General features: G+C 41.6%; 1 protein-coding gene across 1 annotated transcript in view; it reads right to left on the bottom strand.

The window, feature by feature from the left end:
• Pld1 (phospholipase D1) overlaps window positions 1-16,695 on the bottom strand; it is a 197,793-nt gene that overhangs the window by 5,932 nt on the left and 175,166 nt on the right. Inside the window, exon 25 of the mRNA XM_017797388.2 lies at window positions 9,158-9,311. Coding sequence (XP_017652877.1) covers window positions 9,158-9,311 — 154 coding nt within the window. The remainder of the gene's footprint in view (window positions 1-9,157; window positions 9,312-16,695) is intronic.

Genomic DNA, 16,695 nt, shown 5'->3' with positions numbered 1-16,695 from the left:
GATTCCCAGCACCCACATGGTGGCTACGAACCGTCCTTAACTCCAGTTCCAGGAGAATCTGAAGCCCTCTTTTGACCTCCACGGCATTGCATGACACGGGTGCACTCCCATACATGCAGGCAATACACTAGTACACATAAAATAAAAATAATAAATAAAATATTTTTTAAAAAAGAAACGAATAAGAAAAACACGGTACCCTTTATGTAAACTTGATGAGTGAGACTAAAATAAAGAAATAATCGCCCTCCCCAAGAAAGAATTAATTAGAATTGCCATAGATAGGCTATGCTTTGAGAGGGGGAGGCGGATGTGGTCAGGGGGATTTCTTTTCCTTGCCCTACCTGGCTACTTAATTCAGCTGTCATCTTTTTAAAAAAATGTATTATTTTTATTTTATGTGTATACATGTATTGCCTGCATGTAGGTAAGTGCATCCATGTTGTGCAATGCCCGTGGAGGACAGAAGATGCTGTCAGATCCCACAGAACTGGAGTTACTGACAGTTGTTACCTGCCATGTAACACTGGTTGCTGGGATTCGAACCCAGGTCTTCTTCAAGAACAACCCGTGTTCTTAACCACTGAACCATCTCTCCAGCCCCCCAGCTGTCATCTTTTAAGAGTCAGTGCAAGATCAGCTGTGTAAAACTTTTAAAGCTCCCCCTTCTATCTCACAGTCCTGGGAAACTCTTAACATTCACCCTCCATTCTCCACTGTAATTCATAATGCTTTGTTTTTATCAGGTCACTTGTAATTTTTTACATAATTTTTATTTTTTACAGACCTTTTCTCAGTACTAGAATGCAAATTTTTTGAGAGACCATGGCCTGGCTATTCTCATCTCTCTAAGGGTGCCTGACATACAGAGTCACATGTTAGATAGTATCTGAATTGATCATATATAATAAACAGGAGACTAGCAAGAACTCATCAAACAAGAGACATATTTTGGTGGTCATATTAGGAAAGTATAATTACTCTTGTTCTTAAAGGGATTTGCAGGATTAAAAAGCTATTCTCCCTTTTCCTGTGAAGGAGATGGGAAAGACGATTCTCATTTTGCAGAAGGGAAACTAAAGTCTGGAGGTATGAGAGTAATTGAACTAAAGCACAAAATGAGCCCATGCTCCTGCAGCCTTCTCTTTCCCACCATGGCTGTAGCCCTTGCACTGTGAGAAAATAAACTTCCTTCCTGACGCTGCTGCTGGTCAGAAATCTGGTCATCACAACAGGAAAAGTAACTACCACCCTGGCCCGTTGGTTTGATAACGTGGGCACCATTCAGTTGTTCTCCTCTTTGTATTTAAGTAAATGTAGATTTACGGCATCACTCTTAACAGTTGCAGAGTTTCTCAACATGCAAAATTTATGCCACCAATTATTTTAGGATGAATATTTGTGTGGTTGCCAATTTCTCATTATTATAAGCAATACTATAGCGAACATAATTTATTCATCATATGTAACATTTGGTGAACTTCCATGATTATTTCATTAGGTTGAAGTCTAGAATGGAAATTCCTGGGTTAAAGAACAAGCAAAGTCATCCTGAGAGACGCTGATCCACACTGTACGCCCTCCACACATCTCCACAGCCGCCAAGTCACAAAAGTTCTGTTGATTTTGAAGGAATTAAAGGTGACTCATTTCTGTCTTCGTCTCACTCTTCTGATACACAAAAACTCTTTCAAATAAAGGGAGCTGGTACCAGGGTTTCATTCGGAGTCTTGAGTTTTATAACCTCAAAAATTCCATTTCCACTTCAAATAACACTTCTTTTAGATTACATGAGACTAGCTTTAAGCAGAAAATGAGAGGGAGCGTGTCTGCGTGGTCCTGGCTGGCTGCTAATTGAGAATCCAAGCAAAACTTTATTTTACCAAATTTGAAACACAGTCAGACTATGACAATGAATCAACCACAATAACACCTTTAATGTGAGCCAGGCAAAGGGGGGGGGGACTCAGCATAGGAGTTTGCTCTTAGAATATCATAAGGTAAAGTAGTGTAGCCACCAATTTATCAGTTAAAAGGCTGTTTGCAATAATAGACTTATATTCCAATAAGTCTATATCGAGAAATATTTAGCAATAAAATGCTTTCCCTGTCAGCAATTAATTATAACAAATTCACATTAAAATGCACAATAAAAGTAATATGAAGAAGTCTGGGTATTCTTTTGAGGACTAAGGTTTGTGAGAAAATGACTGTGATTTTTATGCCAACATGTATTTAATATTTAATAGATTATAAAAAGCAGGAGGCAGAAACACTGCAAAAAGTTATTTTTGTTCTTTCTGTTCCTCACGTCTGTCATCTTCAGTTCTGAGCTCACTTGTGGCTAATGGCAGCTGTTGAGCGATGGTTGTATCTATAAAGGCTGAATAATTTTCCAGGACTTAATGAACTGCTCAGCTCACAGTTCTGAGATTCAGTGCAGAACCCTGGTGGTGGATTGTGTCTCTATTTAGAATGGATTTCATATTGAAATGTGTCTCCAGATTTCTATTCAAAAATAGCCCAGATGGAAAATGGGTTGAAGCTGTGTGTTTAAAGTGAGAAATGGCTATGCTCAAGGCTGCAATGTTTATCTGTGGGAACATTTCCTAATAAAAAGAGGGAAGATTGACATATGGTTTCAGTGGTGCTTTTTAATAAATTATCTGTGCTTGCCATTGGGGTAAAGCTAAAATAATTGTCTAAGAATAAATGCCTTTTTAAGATAGTATGAAAATTGTCAGAAAAAAAAGCACCTAGAAATTAACTTCTCATGAAAATGTGAAAGTCAGCATGATTTATTGAGGGGCAATTGTCCCATTATGAAAATCCTGAAACTTCACTGAACAGCAAAAAATGGAGCTAGGAGATGGCTCTTGGTAAAGTGACACATGAAAAAAGGCATGGTGATGTACACTTTTAATTCCAGTGTTAGGGAAGCAGGGACAGGTGGATGCCTGGGGCTTACTGGCCAACCAGCCTAGACTAATCAGTGAGTTTCAGACCAGTAAGAGACCCTGTCTGAAAAAAAAAATGCTGGGGGGGGCATGGCTGCAGAGATGGCTTAGTGGTTAACAGCACTGGTTGCTCTTGCAGAGAACCTGAGTTCGGTTCCCAGCACCTGCATGGCAGCTAACAACCATATGTGACTCCAGTTCCAGGGGATCCAATACCCCCTCTGACCTCCATGGGCATTGCATGACATGGGTGCACTTACATACGTGCAGTCAATACACTCATATAAAATAAAAATAATAAATAAAATACATAAAAAGGGGTAACAGCACCTGAGAACAGCACCTGGGGTTGCCTTCTGACCGCTACATGCATGCACACCATATGTGCACCTGCACACATAGAGCAGAAATTTGTATAAACTGAAACCCATGTCTTCTTCAGAAAGATTACTCAATATTATAGATGTCAATTCGTCTTACATTGATCTATAAGTCTGCTATACTATCAATTACAAAGAAAACTAATAAAAACACAAATTTGCAAAACTAGTTCTAAAGTTCATGTGGAAGAATATTAGGAATAATTAAATTCATTCTAAAAAAAAACTGAGTTGAAGAAGTAGAATGGAACAAAGAATCTTTAAAATGTACAGCCATGGGGCTAGAGAGATGGTTCAGCGGTTAGGAGCACTGACTGCTCTTGCAGAGGTCCCAGGTTCAATTCCCAGCACCCACGTGGAGGCTAACAACCATCCACAACTCCAGTTTCAGGGGATCCGATGCCACCTTCTAACCTCCATGGGCATTGCATGACACAGGTGCATTTACACACATGCAGGCAATACACTCATACACATAAAATAAAAACAATAAACAAAATATTAAAAAACATACAGCCACAAAAAAGTGAAAATGAGGTCACACTAGCATGTAAGAAAACAAACTTTTAGTATGATGTAACAGAGACTAGAGGAAAGCCAAAATACATGAAAATTATCAGTATCATAAAGAGGCATGGAGCATCAGATGAACATTTGGGTATGATGGTGCATGCCTGTAATCCTAGCACTTGGGAGGTAGCAGCAGGAGGATCAGAAGTTCAAGGTGAGTTATGGGATAGCTTGGGCTACATGAGATCCTGCCTCGAAAAAACAATTTTTAAAAAGGCAGGCAAACTGTACTACTACATATGATATCTAGATCAGTTGAGGAAGGAAAACTTAGAGTCTCAATCTCATTTCTTACATAAAAATTCATTACCCTGCCAGCAAAGTGGTACACACATGGAATCCTGCCATTGAAGTGGTTGAGATGGTTGAGTGGTTGACCTTAAGTTCAAGGTCAGCTTGGGCTGTACAGTATGAGACTCTAGCTCTAAATAAAAAAGATGAACTGCTAAATGTAAAACTAAACAAATACTAGAAAAGCATAAGTAAATATTTTATCCTGGGCTAGAGAAGCTAGTCTGAGCAAATAAAGGGCAAAAATTGATAAATCTGCTTAATAAGACCTGAAAATGTTCTCCCTAAACTGTATTGAATAGGGTAGGATTAAGAAGAAATTGATTGACTCTACTTACAGTATACTCAAGAAAGAAATAACATCTTGTGTATTTTGAGTAATTATCGGTTATTAAAAGCAAGTTGAATATTAAGAAAAACGGGCAAAGGAAGGCTAAGCAATTAACAAAACAATTACTCATGACTAATACACACATTTTAAAAAATCTTATAAAATTCAAAATAATGAAATTCTACTTGAAATTTTCAAAATGCCAAAGATTAACTATAGTAATAGACCTCGGTAGAAACTGACAGAATAAGTCCTTTAAAATATTACTAGTAAAATAATAAGAAATTGGAGGTAAAAAGAAGTTCCTTTCACATAAGAAAATTTGATGCATTTTTGGTTGGCATTAAATAAAACCCACATTTTTTAACATCAGCAAAAAATTCAGTGTCAAACAACAAGGTATTAATTTAAAGAACTGTGACATATACATACAATGAAATATCATGCAGCCATTAAAATGTCATAGAATACTTCCTGACATGGAAGATCATGTGAAACATTTAAATAATACTATTCAGGGGCCAGGCAGATGACTCAGTGGGAAAAGATACCTGTCACCAAGCCTGGCGACCTGAATTTGATCCCCATGCCCCACGTGGTGAGAGACTGACTCCTGCAAACTGTCCTTTGACCTTCACATGGGGGCTGTGGTACACACACACACACACACACACACACACACACACCCCACACACACACAATAAATAAATAAATAAATAAATAAATATTTACAATGTTAAGAATATTCAGGCTCTGCAAGGTTCAAAGTCTGTTTTGTAAAGAGAGATAATATATTAAAACATGTGCAGGAAAAATCAGGTGCCATACAGCATTAAAATTAAAATCGTTAGCATACTTGTGAGCTGTGGAGGAAGACCCCTTACTGTACTGGTAGACATCAGTGGGGCATCATGGAAAACCCATAGACAGGGCCCTCAAAAAATTAAAAGTTCAGGGCATGATAGTGCTCACCTTTAATCCCAGCACTCAGGAGGCAGAACCAGGTGGATCTCTGTGAGATTGAGGCCAGCCTGGTCTACATAGCAAGTTTGAGGCCAGCTGGGGCTACAGGGAGACCTTGTCTCAAACAAACAAAAGCATAACTAAATGATCCCACAACCCCAGTCCTGGGTTTACATCCACAGAAGTGACATCTGTGTGTCAGAGACAACTGCATTCCATGTTCACTGCATCACATTTAGAGAAGCCAAAAATGGAACCAACTAAGTGTCTGGTCAGCTGAAGAACAGATTAAAAAAATGTTCTTCATATACACGATCAAATACTGCTCAACCACAAAAAGAATGAAATCCTGTCATTTATGGCAACACGAATGGAGCTAACAAGCCAGACCCTGAAAGACAGGGGCTGTGTGATCTCCTATGTGGAGCCTAACAAGGATGCCATACAGATGTCTCAGTGGGCAGTGGCGGTCACCAGTACTGGAGACAGGAGGGAAGAAGGCAGCGGTGGCCACTGGGAACTAAGTACTGCAGGTGGAAGGAAGCAGCTCTAGTGTGTGACTGCGTAGTAGGGTGACTGTATGTCCCTGCATAGTAGGGTGACTGTGGTTGGCAAGGGCCTGTGGATTTCAAAGAAGCTGGAAGGGGGATTTTAAATGTCTTCACAAGGAATTTAAAGGATTGACTTGATAGATATGCTCCCATTGGGCCAGTGACTTGGCTCACTGGGAAAAGTTCTTGCTGTGTAAACCTGAGGACCTGACTTCGATTCCTAGAACTCAAGTAAAAAACCAGATGCAGAGGCATGCATCTGTAACCTCACACCTACAGTGTGATGGGAGGTGGAGACAGGATTGTCACACAGATTCTAGCCTGGAGTGCTCAGCAGATCAGAAACAACAAGAGAGACTCTGCCTTGTCAAGGCAGGAGAAAACTGACTCTTGAAAGTTATCCTCCGACCTCCACATATGAGCCATAGTGCATGTGCACACATGCGCACACACACAAACGTGCACATGCACATGCATGCACACTCAGAAATGAATAGTAAATAAGATGTTTATTTAAAATATTTTATGTATTCTTTTTATTTTATGTGTATGAGTGTTTTGTCTGCATGTATGTAAGTGTACCACATACATGCAATGCCCACAGAGGACAAAAGAGGGCAGCAGATCCCCTGGAACTGGAGTTCCTGGATGGTTGTTAGGCACCATGTGGGTGTTGGGAATCAAATCTGGGTCCTCTGGAAGAGCAGCAAGTGTTCTTAACCACTGAGCCATCTCTCCAACCCCAGTAAATAAAATATTTAAAGATATTCTTACACTCATTTAAATATTAATCAGTGATCACACACTCCCAAACATAAGATACTACAAAAGCATGCATAATTTATGTATCAATTTAAAATCAAACCTTAAAAACTGTCAACATTGGGTAGCAGAATTACAGATTATCTTAATTTCTAATTGGTTTTCTGTATTTGCCAAATTTCTACAATTAAAGATTTAAACCAGAATCCTGTCCCTCGCTAATTACTATATGCTTAAAATTTACAAAGAAGCCTACCACTTTAAAGAGACTATGTAAGTTCTCCCAGAACTGAAAAGACATGACCTATATTTTCAGCTTACAAAGTGAAATAATTATTTCCTTGTATATGCCACAATTGGAAATCAGTGAGTTGATTAGCAGGGTACTAATTTTAAATTCTCCCCTGCTAAACAAAACAAATGAGCAGCAGTTCATTGGAATATCAATGATTTGAAAAAATTCTTACCGAGTCAAATAAGTAATAAAGGCAACAAATACAGCAATAGAAGCTGTTAAAAGTATGGACACACTGGGCTGGAGAGAAGGCTCAGTAGTTAAGAACACTGACTGCTCTTGCAAAGAACCCGAGTTTGGTCTCAGCACCCACATGGCAGCTAACAACCATCAATAACTCCACTTCCAAGGGATCTGATGTCCTTCTCTGACCTCAGTTGGCATTGCACAACATGGGTGCACTTACATACACGTAGCCAAAACATACACAGAACATAAAATAAGCAAATAATTAAAAGCTTAGAAAAAACACAGGCAGGCTTCAAGGGCTCTGCTGAGCTCTTTCAGCAGCGGGCAGAAAATGAACGTGTCTGAACGATGCTTACCGAGGTCTGGGGAGCCAGAGCCTACCGTGACTAGGGAAGAAGAGGCCTGCTATATTGGCAGGGAGCACAGCACCCTCTGCATGTGAGCTGTTTTCTAAAATGGACCATTAACACAAGAGGAATCAAGAAAATGGCAGTGCATGCCCTCCTCCAAACGCACAGAGCACACTCCTTAACTATGTCAGGGACACTTGGTGCAGCTCACCCTAGAAGCCACAATGAAACAGCAGCATGGTAAGTCCAGTTCCAGAACCATCAACCATGGACCACCTGCTAAGGCCCACAGGTGAGAGAATGGTCAGGGTACCGACAGACACTGTGAAACCAGTATTACCTGGAAGGATTTTACCTGTTCCTTGTTTACTTCTGATAATGAGCAGAGAAACAATATGATCTACAAGGTTCTGTAAAGATTTCTGTTGAGAAGAGACTACAGGAGCTGGAGGAAGTTAAAGCCTCTACCCCTAGGGTTAACAACAGCACTTACCCTTAGGGTTACACAGCCCCTCAAAATTCTCTCTGACCATAGGTTTGTACAAAACTCACGTTATGAGGACCAGGGATCTCCCATATCTGGAGTCCTCCTAAACCTGGGAACTGTAATTTTCACATTGAAACCTGATGCTAGCAGTCACTAGATCCCTTTTAGTGATACTTATACCCTTATAAAACTGCATGCCTGTATCAATAATATAGAAGTACATATTAAATCTTTTGAAAATGTTTTAATTTTTATTTTATGTGCATGAATATTTTGCCTGCATGTGTGTAAGTGCACCTGTGTCATGCAGTGTCTGCAGAGGCCAGAAGAGGGAGTCAGATCCTCTGGAACTGGAGTTAGGGTCCCTTGTTAGTCACTATGTGAGTGCTGGGAACTGAACCTGGGTCCTCTGGAAAAACAGTAAGTACTCTTAACTGCTGAGCAATTTCTCCAGCCCCATAAGTCTTTGTTTATTTATTTACTTATCTACTTATTTATTTTTATTTTGTGTGTGTGTGTGTGTGTGTGTGCGCGCGCGTGTGCAGGTATGCATATACGTATGTCATTGCACGAATGTAGAGGTCAAAGGATTACAGCAGAAGTCAGTTTTCTCCTTCTACCCTGTATATCCTGGGAACTGAACTCAGGTCTTCAGGTCCTCAGGTTTAGCAGCAAGCACCTTTACTTGCTGAACCATATTACAGTCTCTATTTTGATTTTTAAAAATAAAATGACTTTTAAAAACTTAAACATACCCTAGCCCAGATGACTTGACCTGGCCTGGTCTTAAACCAATGACTATATTTAAAATGGTAGCTTGTGTTATTATACATAAAACTGTTAAAATAAAACATGCTTGAGTATTTTTAAAGCCATTTTGTATACCAGTGTATACCCTCTGCTCTGAGAGGCTCTGTCCTAGATGAAGGGGAATCTGGAACGGCAGGAGTGGCTGGAGCAGGAGGTCGCCCTGAGCCCCGGTGCCCGAGACTGTGGAGCTACTTAATAGAAGTTTGCTTTGCAGGGCAGACCTGAAGCACTGTAGCCGAAGTCCTTGGGCAAAGGGCCCAGCTTGGTACTCTGTTCCATCCATCACCGATGGGACCTTCTCTGTGTCCTGTACGATGATAGCCATTTCGCTATCTCGCTTTCCCAGCATGCTCCGATCATTGATGTTGGCAGAGCCTACAAGGAGAAACAGAGGAACTGAACCACCTTCTCGTGATGGGCAACGCCAGTGGCCCGCCCCATCCCATGCTTCCTTGTTCATAAAATCCCAGCTTGGTTCAAGTTATCCAGGGAAGCGGTGCCTTGGGGAGGTGGGATCTCTGTAGGGTTAGCCCAGGGGTGAATCTGGATCAGTCTAGGTCAGTCATGGCAATTCCATTATTTTTGTCAGTGACTAGCTCAGGTGTTGGCATTTGGATGTGTTCTAGCCAATCAGCAAGAAGAAACACTTTCCAGGGTCTGATGAGAAAGGAGAGATGTATGCTATTGTTCCCACCCTATGGCTATTGATCTGAAAGGATGCATGGAGACAAGATTCTGCCGGCTTCCACAGCCATTTTGCAACCACAAGGGGTCAAACAAACTGAGGCTGGAAGACAGAAAGAAAGACTGTTAGTGTTTGGTCTCTAAAACTAGCCAACGCCAGAGCTTTCATGTACGGTTTGTTAAATACTACATTCTCCTTATAGTTCCACAGGCATTATTTTTCTACCTCAGTCTCAAAGAATGCCAGTTGAGAAAACCATGAATGAGTTCAATGCTGAGTGGGTTCTTTGAAGTGGGGGGAGGCGGGGATGGGAGCGGCCAAGTTCTTCCTGTAGCCCCAGTTGGCCTGGAACTCACTATGTAGTCCAGGCTGGCTTTGATCTCATAGGGATCCACCTTCTTCTGCCTCCCAAGTGCTGGGATTAAAGTGTGCCATCATGCCTGGCTTATTTTTTTTTTTTTTAATGTTAAGAACAAACTACTCTTTAACTTCTACTTATCCAACCAGGAATGTCAAAAGCCAGGCATTCCTTCAGTCATTAGTATCTAATCTGATACTAGTCATTAGTATCTAATCTGATACTAGTATCATTGGTGGCTGTAGACTTTCTACTTCTGCATGGCAGGCTTTGGTGTCAACTTCCCTCCACTCTATTTTTAAACCCCAATGTGCCAAGGATGTGGAGTTTCACGTAGGAAGGACAAGTTTTGTCACAGTCATTCAACCTGAGTTTTCTGTGGGTCTGGGCTGTGTTCAGAAACCCCAATGTGTTTCCTGCATTAACTGCTTGCAAGTCCTCGGAGTGCCCTACAAAGGCAGACAGGGTCCTCCCGACTTCCCTCTTGTTCCTCTGGTCCTTGTCACACTGCTGCTTCTGCTGGCCCTGCACAGAAGGCCACACTACACACACTGCTGTCCTCGGTGACTGAGGCAGCTGGAGCAGGAGTTACCAGCAGCTGTGACTCCAGAGCGAGCGGTAGGCTTTTGTGCATGAGGCAAAGCTGTCCTCAAGAGGCTCAGCTGCCACATACCAGGATGCTGTCACAGAGCTGATGTCTGTAGATATGAAGGTGACCCCACAGTGGCCCTGCTTGACAGAGAAAGAACAAGTGCCCTACAGAAATCTGAACACTTAATTGGAAGGTTGTACAGTGGAAACTTTGATGCATTCTGGTTTTATTTTGGAGGATTTAGGGGGGTGCTTTAAAAAATTTATTATTTTTATTTTTTATGTGTATGAATGTATTGCCTGCATGTATGTATGTCATGCAATGCCTGTGGAGGTCAGTAGAGGGTGACAGATCCCCTGGAACTGGACTTATGGACAGTTGTTAGCCACCATATGGGTGTTCAGAATCAAACCCAGGACCTCTGCAAAAGCAGTCAATGCTCTTAACCACTGAACCATCTTTTCTGCTCCTGTTGGGGGAAGTTGAGACAGGGTCTCACTATGTAGCTACAGCTGGCCTGGAACTCAGTATATAGACCAGAATGGCCTTGGACTCACAAAGAACCACCAGCTTCTGCATCCTGAGTGCTGGGACTAAAGGCATGTGCCACCATGCCTGGCCTGCATTCTGATTTGTAAGCAACAAACGGTCCTTGATTCCTACCCTTATATTTTCATTAAGCTGTAGAATTTCCAACTGTATCTTTGGACATGACAGTTGACCAGCATTAATTGAACAAGCCATTTAATCTTTCTCAGCTGTGAGTTGATCTTTTGTCATCTTAGATGATAACACAGCCCGTGTAGGGTTGTTGTGGGAATGAAGTAAGTCCATGTGAAAGTGTTTAAGGACCTAAGAGCTGCTTTGCAAATGGGAGCTACTGCCGGGCTATGTTGCCAGATACTTGTTAACCCTGAAATGGCCTTACTAGGGCCACAAATTGGAGAAATGTGCTGGAATGTGGCAGTTGTATCCCAGCCTGCTCTCTGACCTGAGAACCCCTATTTAGGCCTATGAACTTCAAATACCAGGAGCGAAGTTCCAAAGGTGCTTTTCTGGGTCTTCACTCTTCTCCTGCCCCAAAGAGAGGCCACTCAGGGACTGGTGCTCTGGACTGGGTGGTGCTGCTCTATTGACTGCCAGAACACTGGGGTGGGAGCTGGCCTGGACAACCTCCACACACACGTACACACACACACACACTAAGCCCCTTCCTATGACAGTCACACACACACACACACACACACACACACACACACACTAAGCCCCTTCCTATGACAGTTCCACTCCTGAGTACAGGAATACACTGCTGGCATTGTGAGCTAAGATTCTCAGAGATAGGCTTTGCTTCTTGAATTTCAAGACTATATTAGGTAAGAGAGTGGACTACTATGTAACAGGAGTGTGAAGAAGGGGATGGAGATGGTTCTGTAGGTAAAGCACTTGCTGCACAAAAGTGAGGAGTTTAGATCCCTAGAACCCGTATGAATGCTGGGTGGGCTAATCAGTGCAATCCTGGCTTAAGGGAAACAGACAGAGGGGATCCCTGGAGCAAGTTGGCGAGGTAGACTAACCACAACAGCGAGCTCTGGGTTCAAGTGAGAGACTTTGCCTCAACATATAAGGTAGAGAGTAATCAAGGACGACCCTCTGTGTCAGCCACCGGCCTCCACATGCACACTCCGACCCCTGCACACTTTCTTAGATGAGCTTAAAACATGATACTGACAAGGAGATACTGATGAGTATCAATGGCACCTCCACTCTTGCTGTTCAACATTCCTGTATCCCCAAACCCAAATCCAGAAATAGAGTTACAGGACTAGGGCACCCCCTCCCCATTTCTATGTAGCATAACAAGGAAGGAGAGAGAGAGAGAGAGAGAGAGAGAGAGAGAGAGAGAGAGAGAGCAGGAAACTAGGATACACACAGAATGGAAACAGGTGCTCGGTACCTCATGTGGAACACAAAGATGATGAGGAGACTCTGACCTTGTTTTCAGTATGTGTCCTCAGAATTTCCACTGTCTATAGAAAGCACACTGTTCATGTACTAATTTTTGTAGTAATGAATCCCTTGTTTTTATTAGGAAATAGCCTTGATCATTTGAAATTACTCAGGCACTTCTGAATCTGCTATTAGGAAACTTCATGAATTTTTGAAATATAGAAATACACAAAAGAATACGTAAAAACACAGTACATCAAAGCAATAATAAAATCATCACCACTGAATTCTTCATTAAGGCTGAGAACACCACTACCTCTGCCCAGAGGTCCTCACACACTTTCCTGTGTGCCCTTCTGTCCCCCAGGGGGAGACTTGATGTTAAATTGTGTTCATCACTTTGCATGTCTTCCAAAAAAACTTTACTCTAGACTTGTTACTAGTTGGTCATTGGAATCATGCAGTAGATGGTCATGAAAGTTGCTTCTTTCCTTCATTCAATGGTATTAATCTGTGCATAACTGTAATGTATTTATTTACCTGCCATAAATTCCTTTAGATTTGATTTACTCATGCTATTCTGGATGGATGTTGGCACTGCTTCCAGAGTGTCCCTGATCCTCTCCATTCTGTGCTACACAGTTGTATATCTCTGCCTTGACACATGCAAGGTTGTGTATGCAGGAGTGGCCTCTAGGCACAGGGTGTGCATTTTACTAGATAATACCCAAGAGGCTTCTAGTCTGAACTCCCTCCAGCAGTGGATAGAGCCCCTATGGCCACACAGCCTGGCTAACACTTGTATTTTAAAAAACCGTCAGCCAGGCGTGGTGGCACACGCCTTTAATCCCAGCACTCCAGAGGCAGAGGCAGGCAGATCTCTGTGAGTTCAAGGCCAGCCTGGTCTACATAGTGAGTTCCAGGACAGCTGGGGCTGCAGGGAGACCCTGTCTCAAAAAGACAAAATAAAAAAAAAAAGAAAAAGAAAAACTGTTCTTCGTGTCGTTTCTGTATTAATGAGCACGAGCGTCTTTTCATGTATTTACGAACTTTGGCTATTTTCTCTGGTGATGTTGCGCTACATGATTCCCTTGCCTGTTTTCCATTGGATGTTTGTCTTTATCATTGATTTGTAGGAGCCCCTTATGTGTTGTGAATATTAAATGTGTTGCAAACATCTTTAAGTCTGTGGCTTATCTTTTTATTCTCTTTACATTATGTTTTAATGAAAACGTTCTGAATTTTACTGTGGTTAGAGTTAGCTATCTGTTCCTTTATGGCTTGTGCATTTTTGCTATGTCTCATTTAAGAAATTGGGAACCCTTTTGTAGTAGGCAGAATAACAATCCCCAAAGAAGCTCATGTTCTAACCCTCAAAAATCTATGAATACATTTAGTCATGTGCCAAAGGCTGCAAATGAATTAAGGCTGCGATCCTGGATCATGCAGATGGGCTTAATCCAGCTGCAGAGGCCACTAAAAGGGAAGAGAAAGTCAGGCACGGTGGTACCTGCTTTCGTCAATCTTAACATTTGCAAAGCAGAGACAAGAGAATTGTCATGAGTTTGAGGTCAGCTTGGGCTACATAGTGAGTTCCAGGCCAGCCTGGACTATAGAGTGAGTCTCAAAATTAAATAAATAAATAAATAACAAAACATTTTAAAACATGAGGAGGACTCAGGAGAAGGTGAAATTAGAGAAGAGTGAGTTGAGATTTTGGGAAACTTTCAGAAATGCTACTTTGCCAGCATCAAAGATGGAGGGTGGGGGTCAGGAGCCAGGGAATGTGGACAGCTGTAAGAAGCTGTAAATAGCAAGAAAATGGAATTGGAGTCTCCCCCAAACCCTCCAGAAAGGAATGCAGTGATCCTGCTGATACCCATACTGGCCTTTCACTGTAAGGTGGTGGTGTCTTAAGTCACTAACTTTGGGGCCATTTATTACAGAATTAATAGAAAACAAACACATCAGCTCTAGCCTGTTTTGGTTCATTTGTTTGTAAGGAAAACTTGTTCTTCTACTGAGCCCAGATGGGCTGTGCCTCTAGATCTGAAGTTCTCTGTGAGCTCTGAGGGACACATTGCTATTCACAAGGAAGCATTTGATGTCTAAGCCCCAAACGAAACTCCATAGATTTTATGATCAACAGGCTGCTTACAGTAGAAAGACGGCTACATATAAAAGAGATTTTAGTTAGGTGTGGTGACACACACCTGTAATCCCAGCACCTAGAAGCAGGAGGGTCAGGAGTTCAAGGTTATCCTGGCTACAGAAGGAGGTCAAGGCAAATCTGGGCTGCAGGAGACCCTGTCTTAAAAAAAAGTAGGACTTGGGGCTGGAGAGATGTATCAGCAGTTAAGAGCTTTGGCTGTTCTTGCAGAGGATCTGGGTTTGATTCCCAGCACCCCCATGGAGGCTAACAACCATCTGTAACTCCAGTTCTAGGCGATCCGACTCCCTCCTTTGACCTCTGTGGGCACTGCAGGACATGGGTGCATTTATTCACATGCAGGCAATATGTTCATCACATAAAATAAAAACAATAAATAAGATATTTTTAAAAGGTAGGGTTGGAGAGATGGCTCAGCACTGTTTGCTCTTGCAGAGGACCAGGGTTTGATTCCCAGCACCCACATGGCAGCTAACAACCATCCATAACTCTAGTTCCAGGGGATCCGATACCCTCTTCTGACCTCTGGGGGTATTGCACGGCATGGGTGCACTTAACATACATGTAGGCAATATACTCATACACAAAAAATAAAATCAAATAAAAATTTTTTTAAAAGAGAAAAGAATTCCATGAAAATTTGATCAGTTATAGCCAGCCTAAACAAACCAACCTTCAAAGTCTCAGAGAGAACTTTCTAGAAAATAAGTCAATTTTAAAAACTCAGTAACTCTACATAACAGCTGTATTGCCAAACAGAACTTTGCATTTATACTTTATGCAAAGTAAAGCAGGCTGAAAGTAAAAATGACCCTTTTTAAAGGAAAACATTTATAATTTTAACTTCAAGAGTTCTGAACTCTTGCTGCAGAAATCAACTGAATTTTACTTGGCTTTCCTTGTTTATTCTTTCTTTACAGCAAACACCAACATTTTTCCTTGCCTAATGTAATTGCCAAATTTAATACAAAAATATTCTGAGACTGGCTTTTGAAGACCAAGGCCCAAACCGCTTGGGGCACTTATAGAGAACGTTGAGAAATGAGGGATGAGGGCAATGAAAAGAAATCTCTGAAGAGCTTTGATCTCTGCTCGTATAAATATTAAGAGAATCCATCCCTCCAGTCTCTCTGCATATGTTTGCATATACGTAGCTATCCAAGCTGCATATACAGAGTTATACAAACACACTGCCATGCGTACATTTTCTTGCTTCAGAATTCCTTTTTTTTTTTCCAGATAAGACAGTCTCATTGCCGCTGAATACGAGATTTTTCTTTCTTTTTTCTCAGTAGAGGATAGAGATGAAAAAGGCACAGAACTGCCCAAAACTTTCAAAATATTTCATGACATTTAGCTTCTTAAAGACTAGGGAATTATCTTATTATAGCTGAGAAGCTCCATTTTATTTAAAACAGAGGAGAGAATTCCCAGCAGTGGATACATCCTCTCTCTCAGCCAACATGCCTTCACCCTGGGCCACTCAGTTTTCTGACTGGTTATTAATTCTCTGTGTCTCAACCTGCCTTTCCAGGGTTCATTCATGTAACACAATGTTAAAGGCAAAATAATCTAGTGATGGTGACATGAAAAGTTCAGTGTGTACAAAACTAGAAGGAAACTTAGCAGGCACCTAGCCCAGAAGAGTCAATCCAAAAAGTACAACTAGGGCTTCTCTCCTGAGCCAGTAATGGGGAGAGGGCTTTGTGGAAATGCACTGTGTAGGGCTGGAGGGATGGCTCAGCAGTTAAGAGCACTGGCTGCTCTTGCAGGGGACCTGGGTTCAGTTCCCAGCGACCACATGGTGGCTAATGACCATCAGTAACTCCAGTTCCAAAGATCCGATGCCCCCTTCTGACCTCCAAGGGCACTGCATGACATTGGTGTACTTACACATATGCAGGCAATACACCCGTACATACACACAAAAATAAAAATAATAAATAAGATATTAAAAAAGAAATCCACTGTGTGTCCTCAGTAAGAGAAGCATACTGATCTTAGAAG

The sequence above is a fragment of the Nannospalax galili genome, unplaced genomic scaffold (assembly GCF_000622305.1).
Source record: "Nannospalax galili isolate Female #2095 unplaced genomic scaffold, S.galili_v1.0 scaffold33, whole genome shotgun sequence".
NCBI classification, from domain to species: domain Eukaryota; kingdom Metazoa; phylum Chordata; class Mammalia; order Rodentia; family Spalacidae; genus Nannospalax; species Nannospalax galili.
Note: the sequence above shows the minus strand (reverse complement) of the source record. Positions and strands in the feature narration are given on the sequence as shown.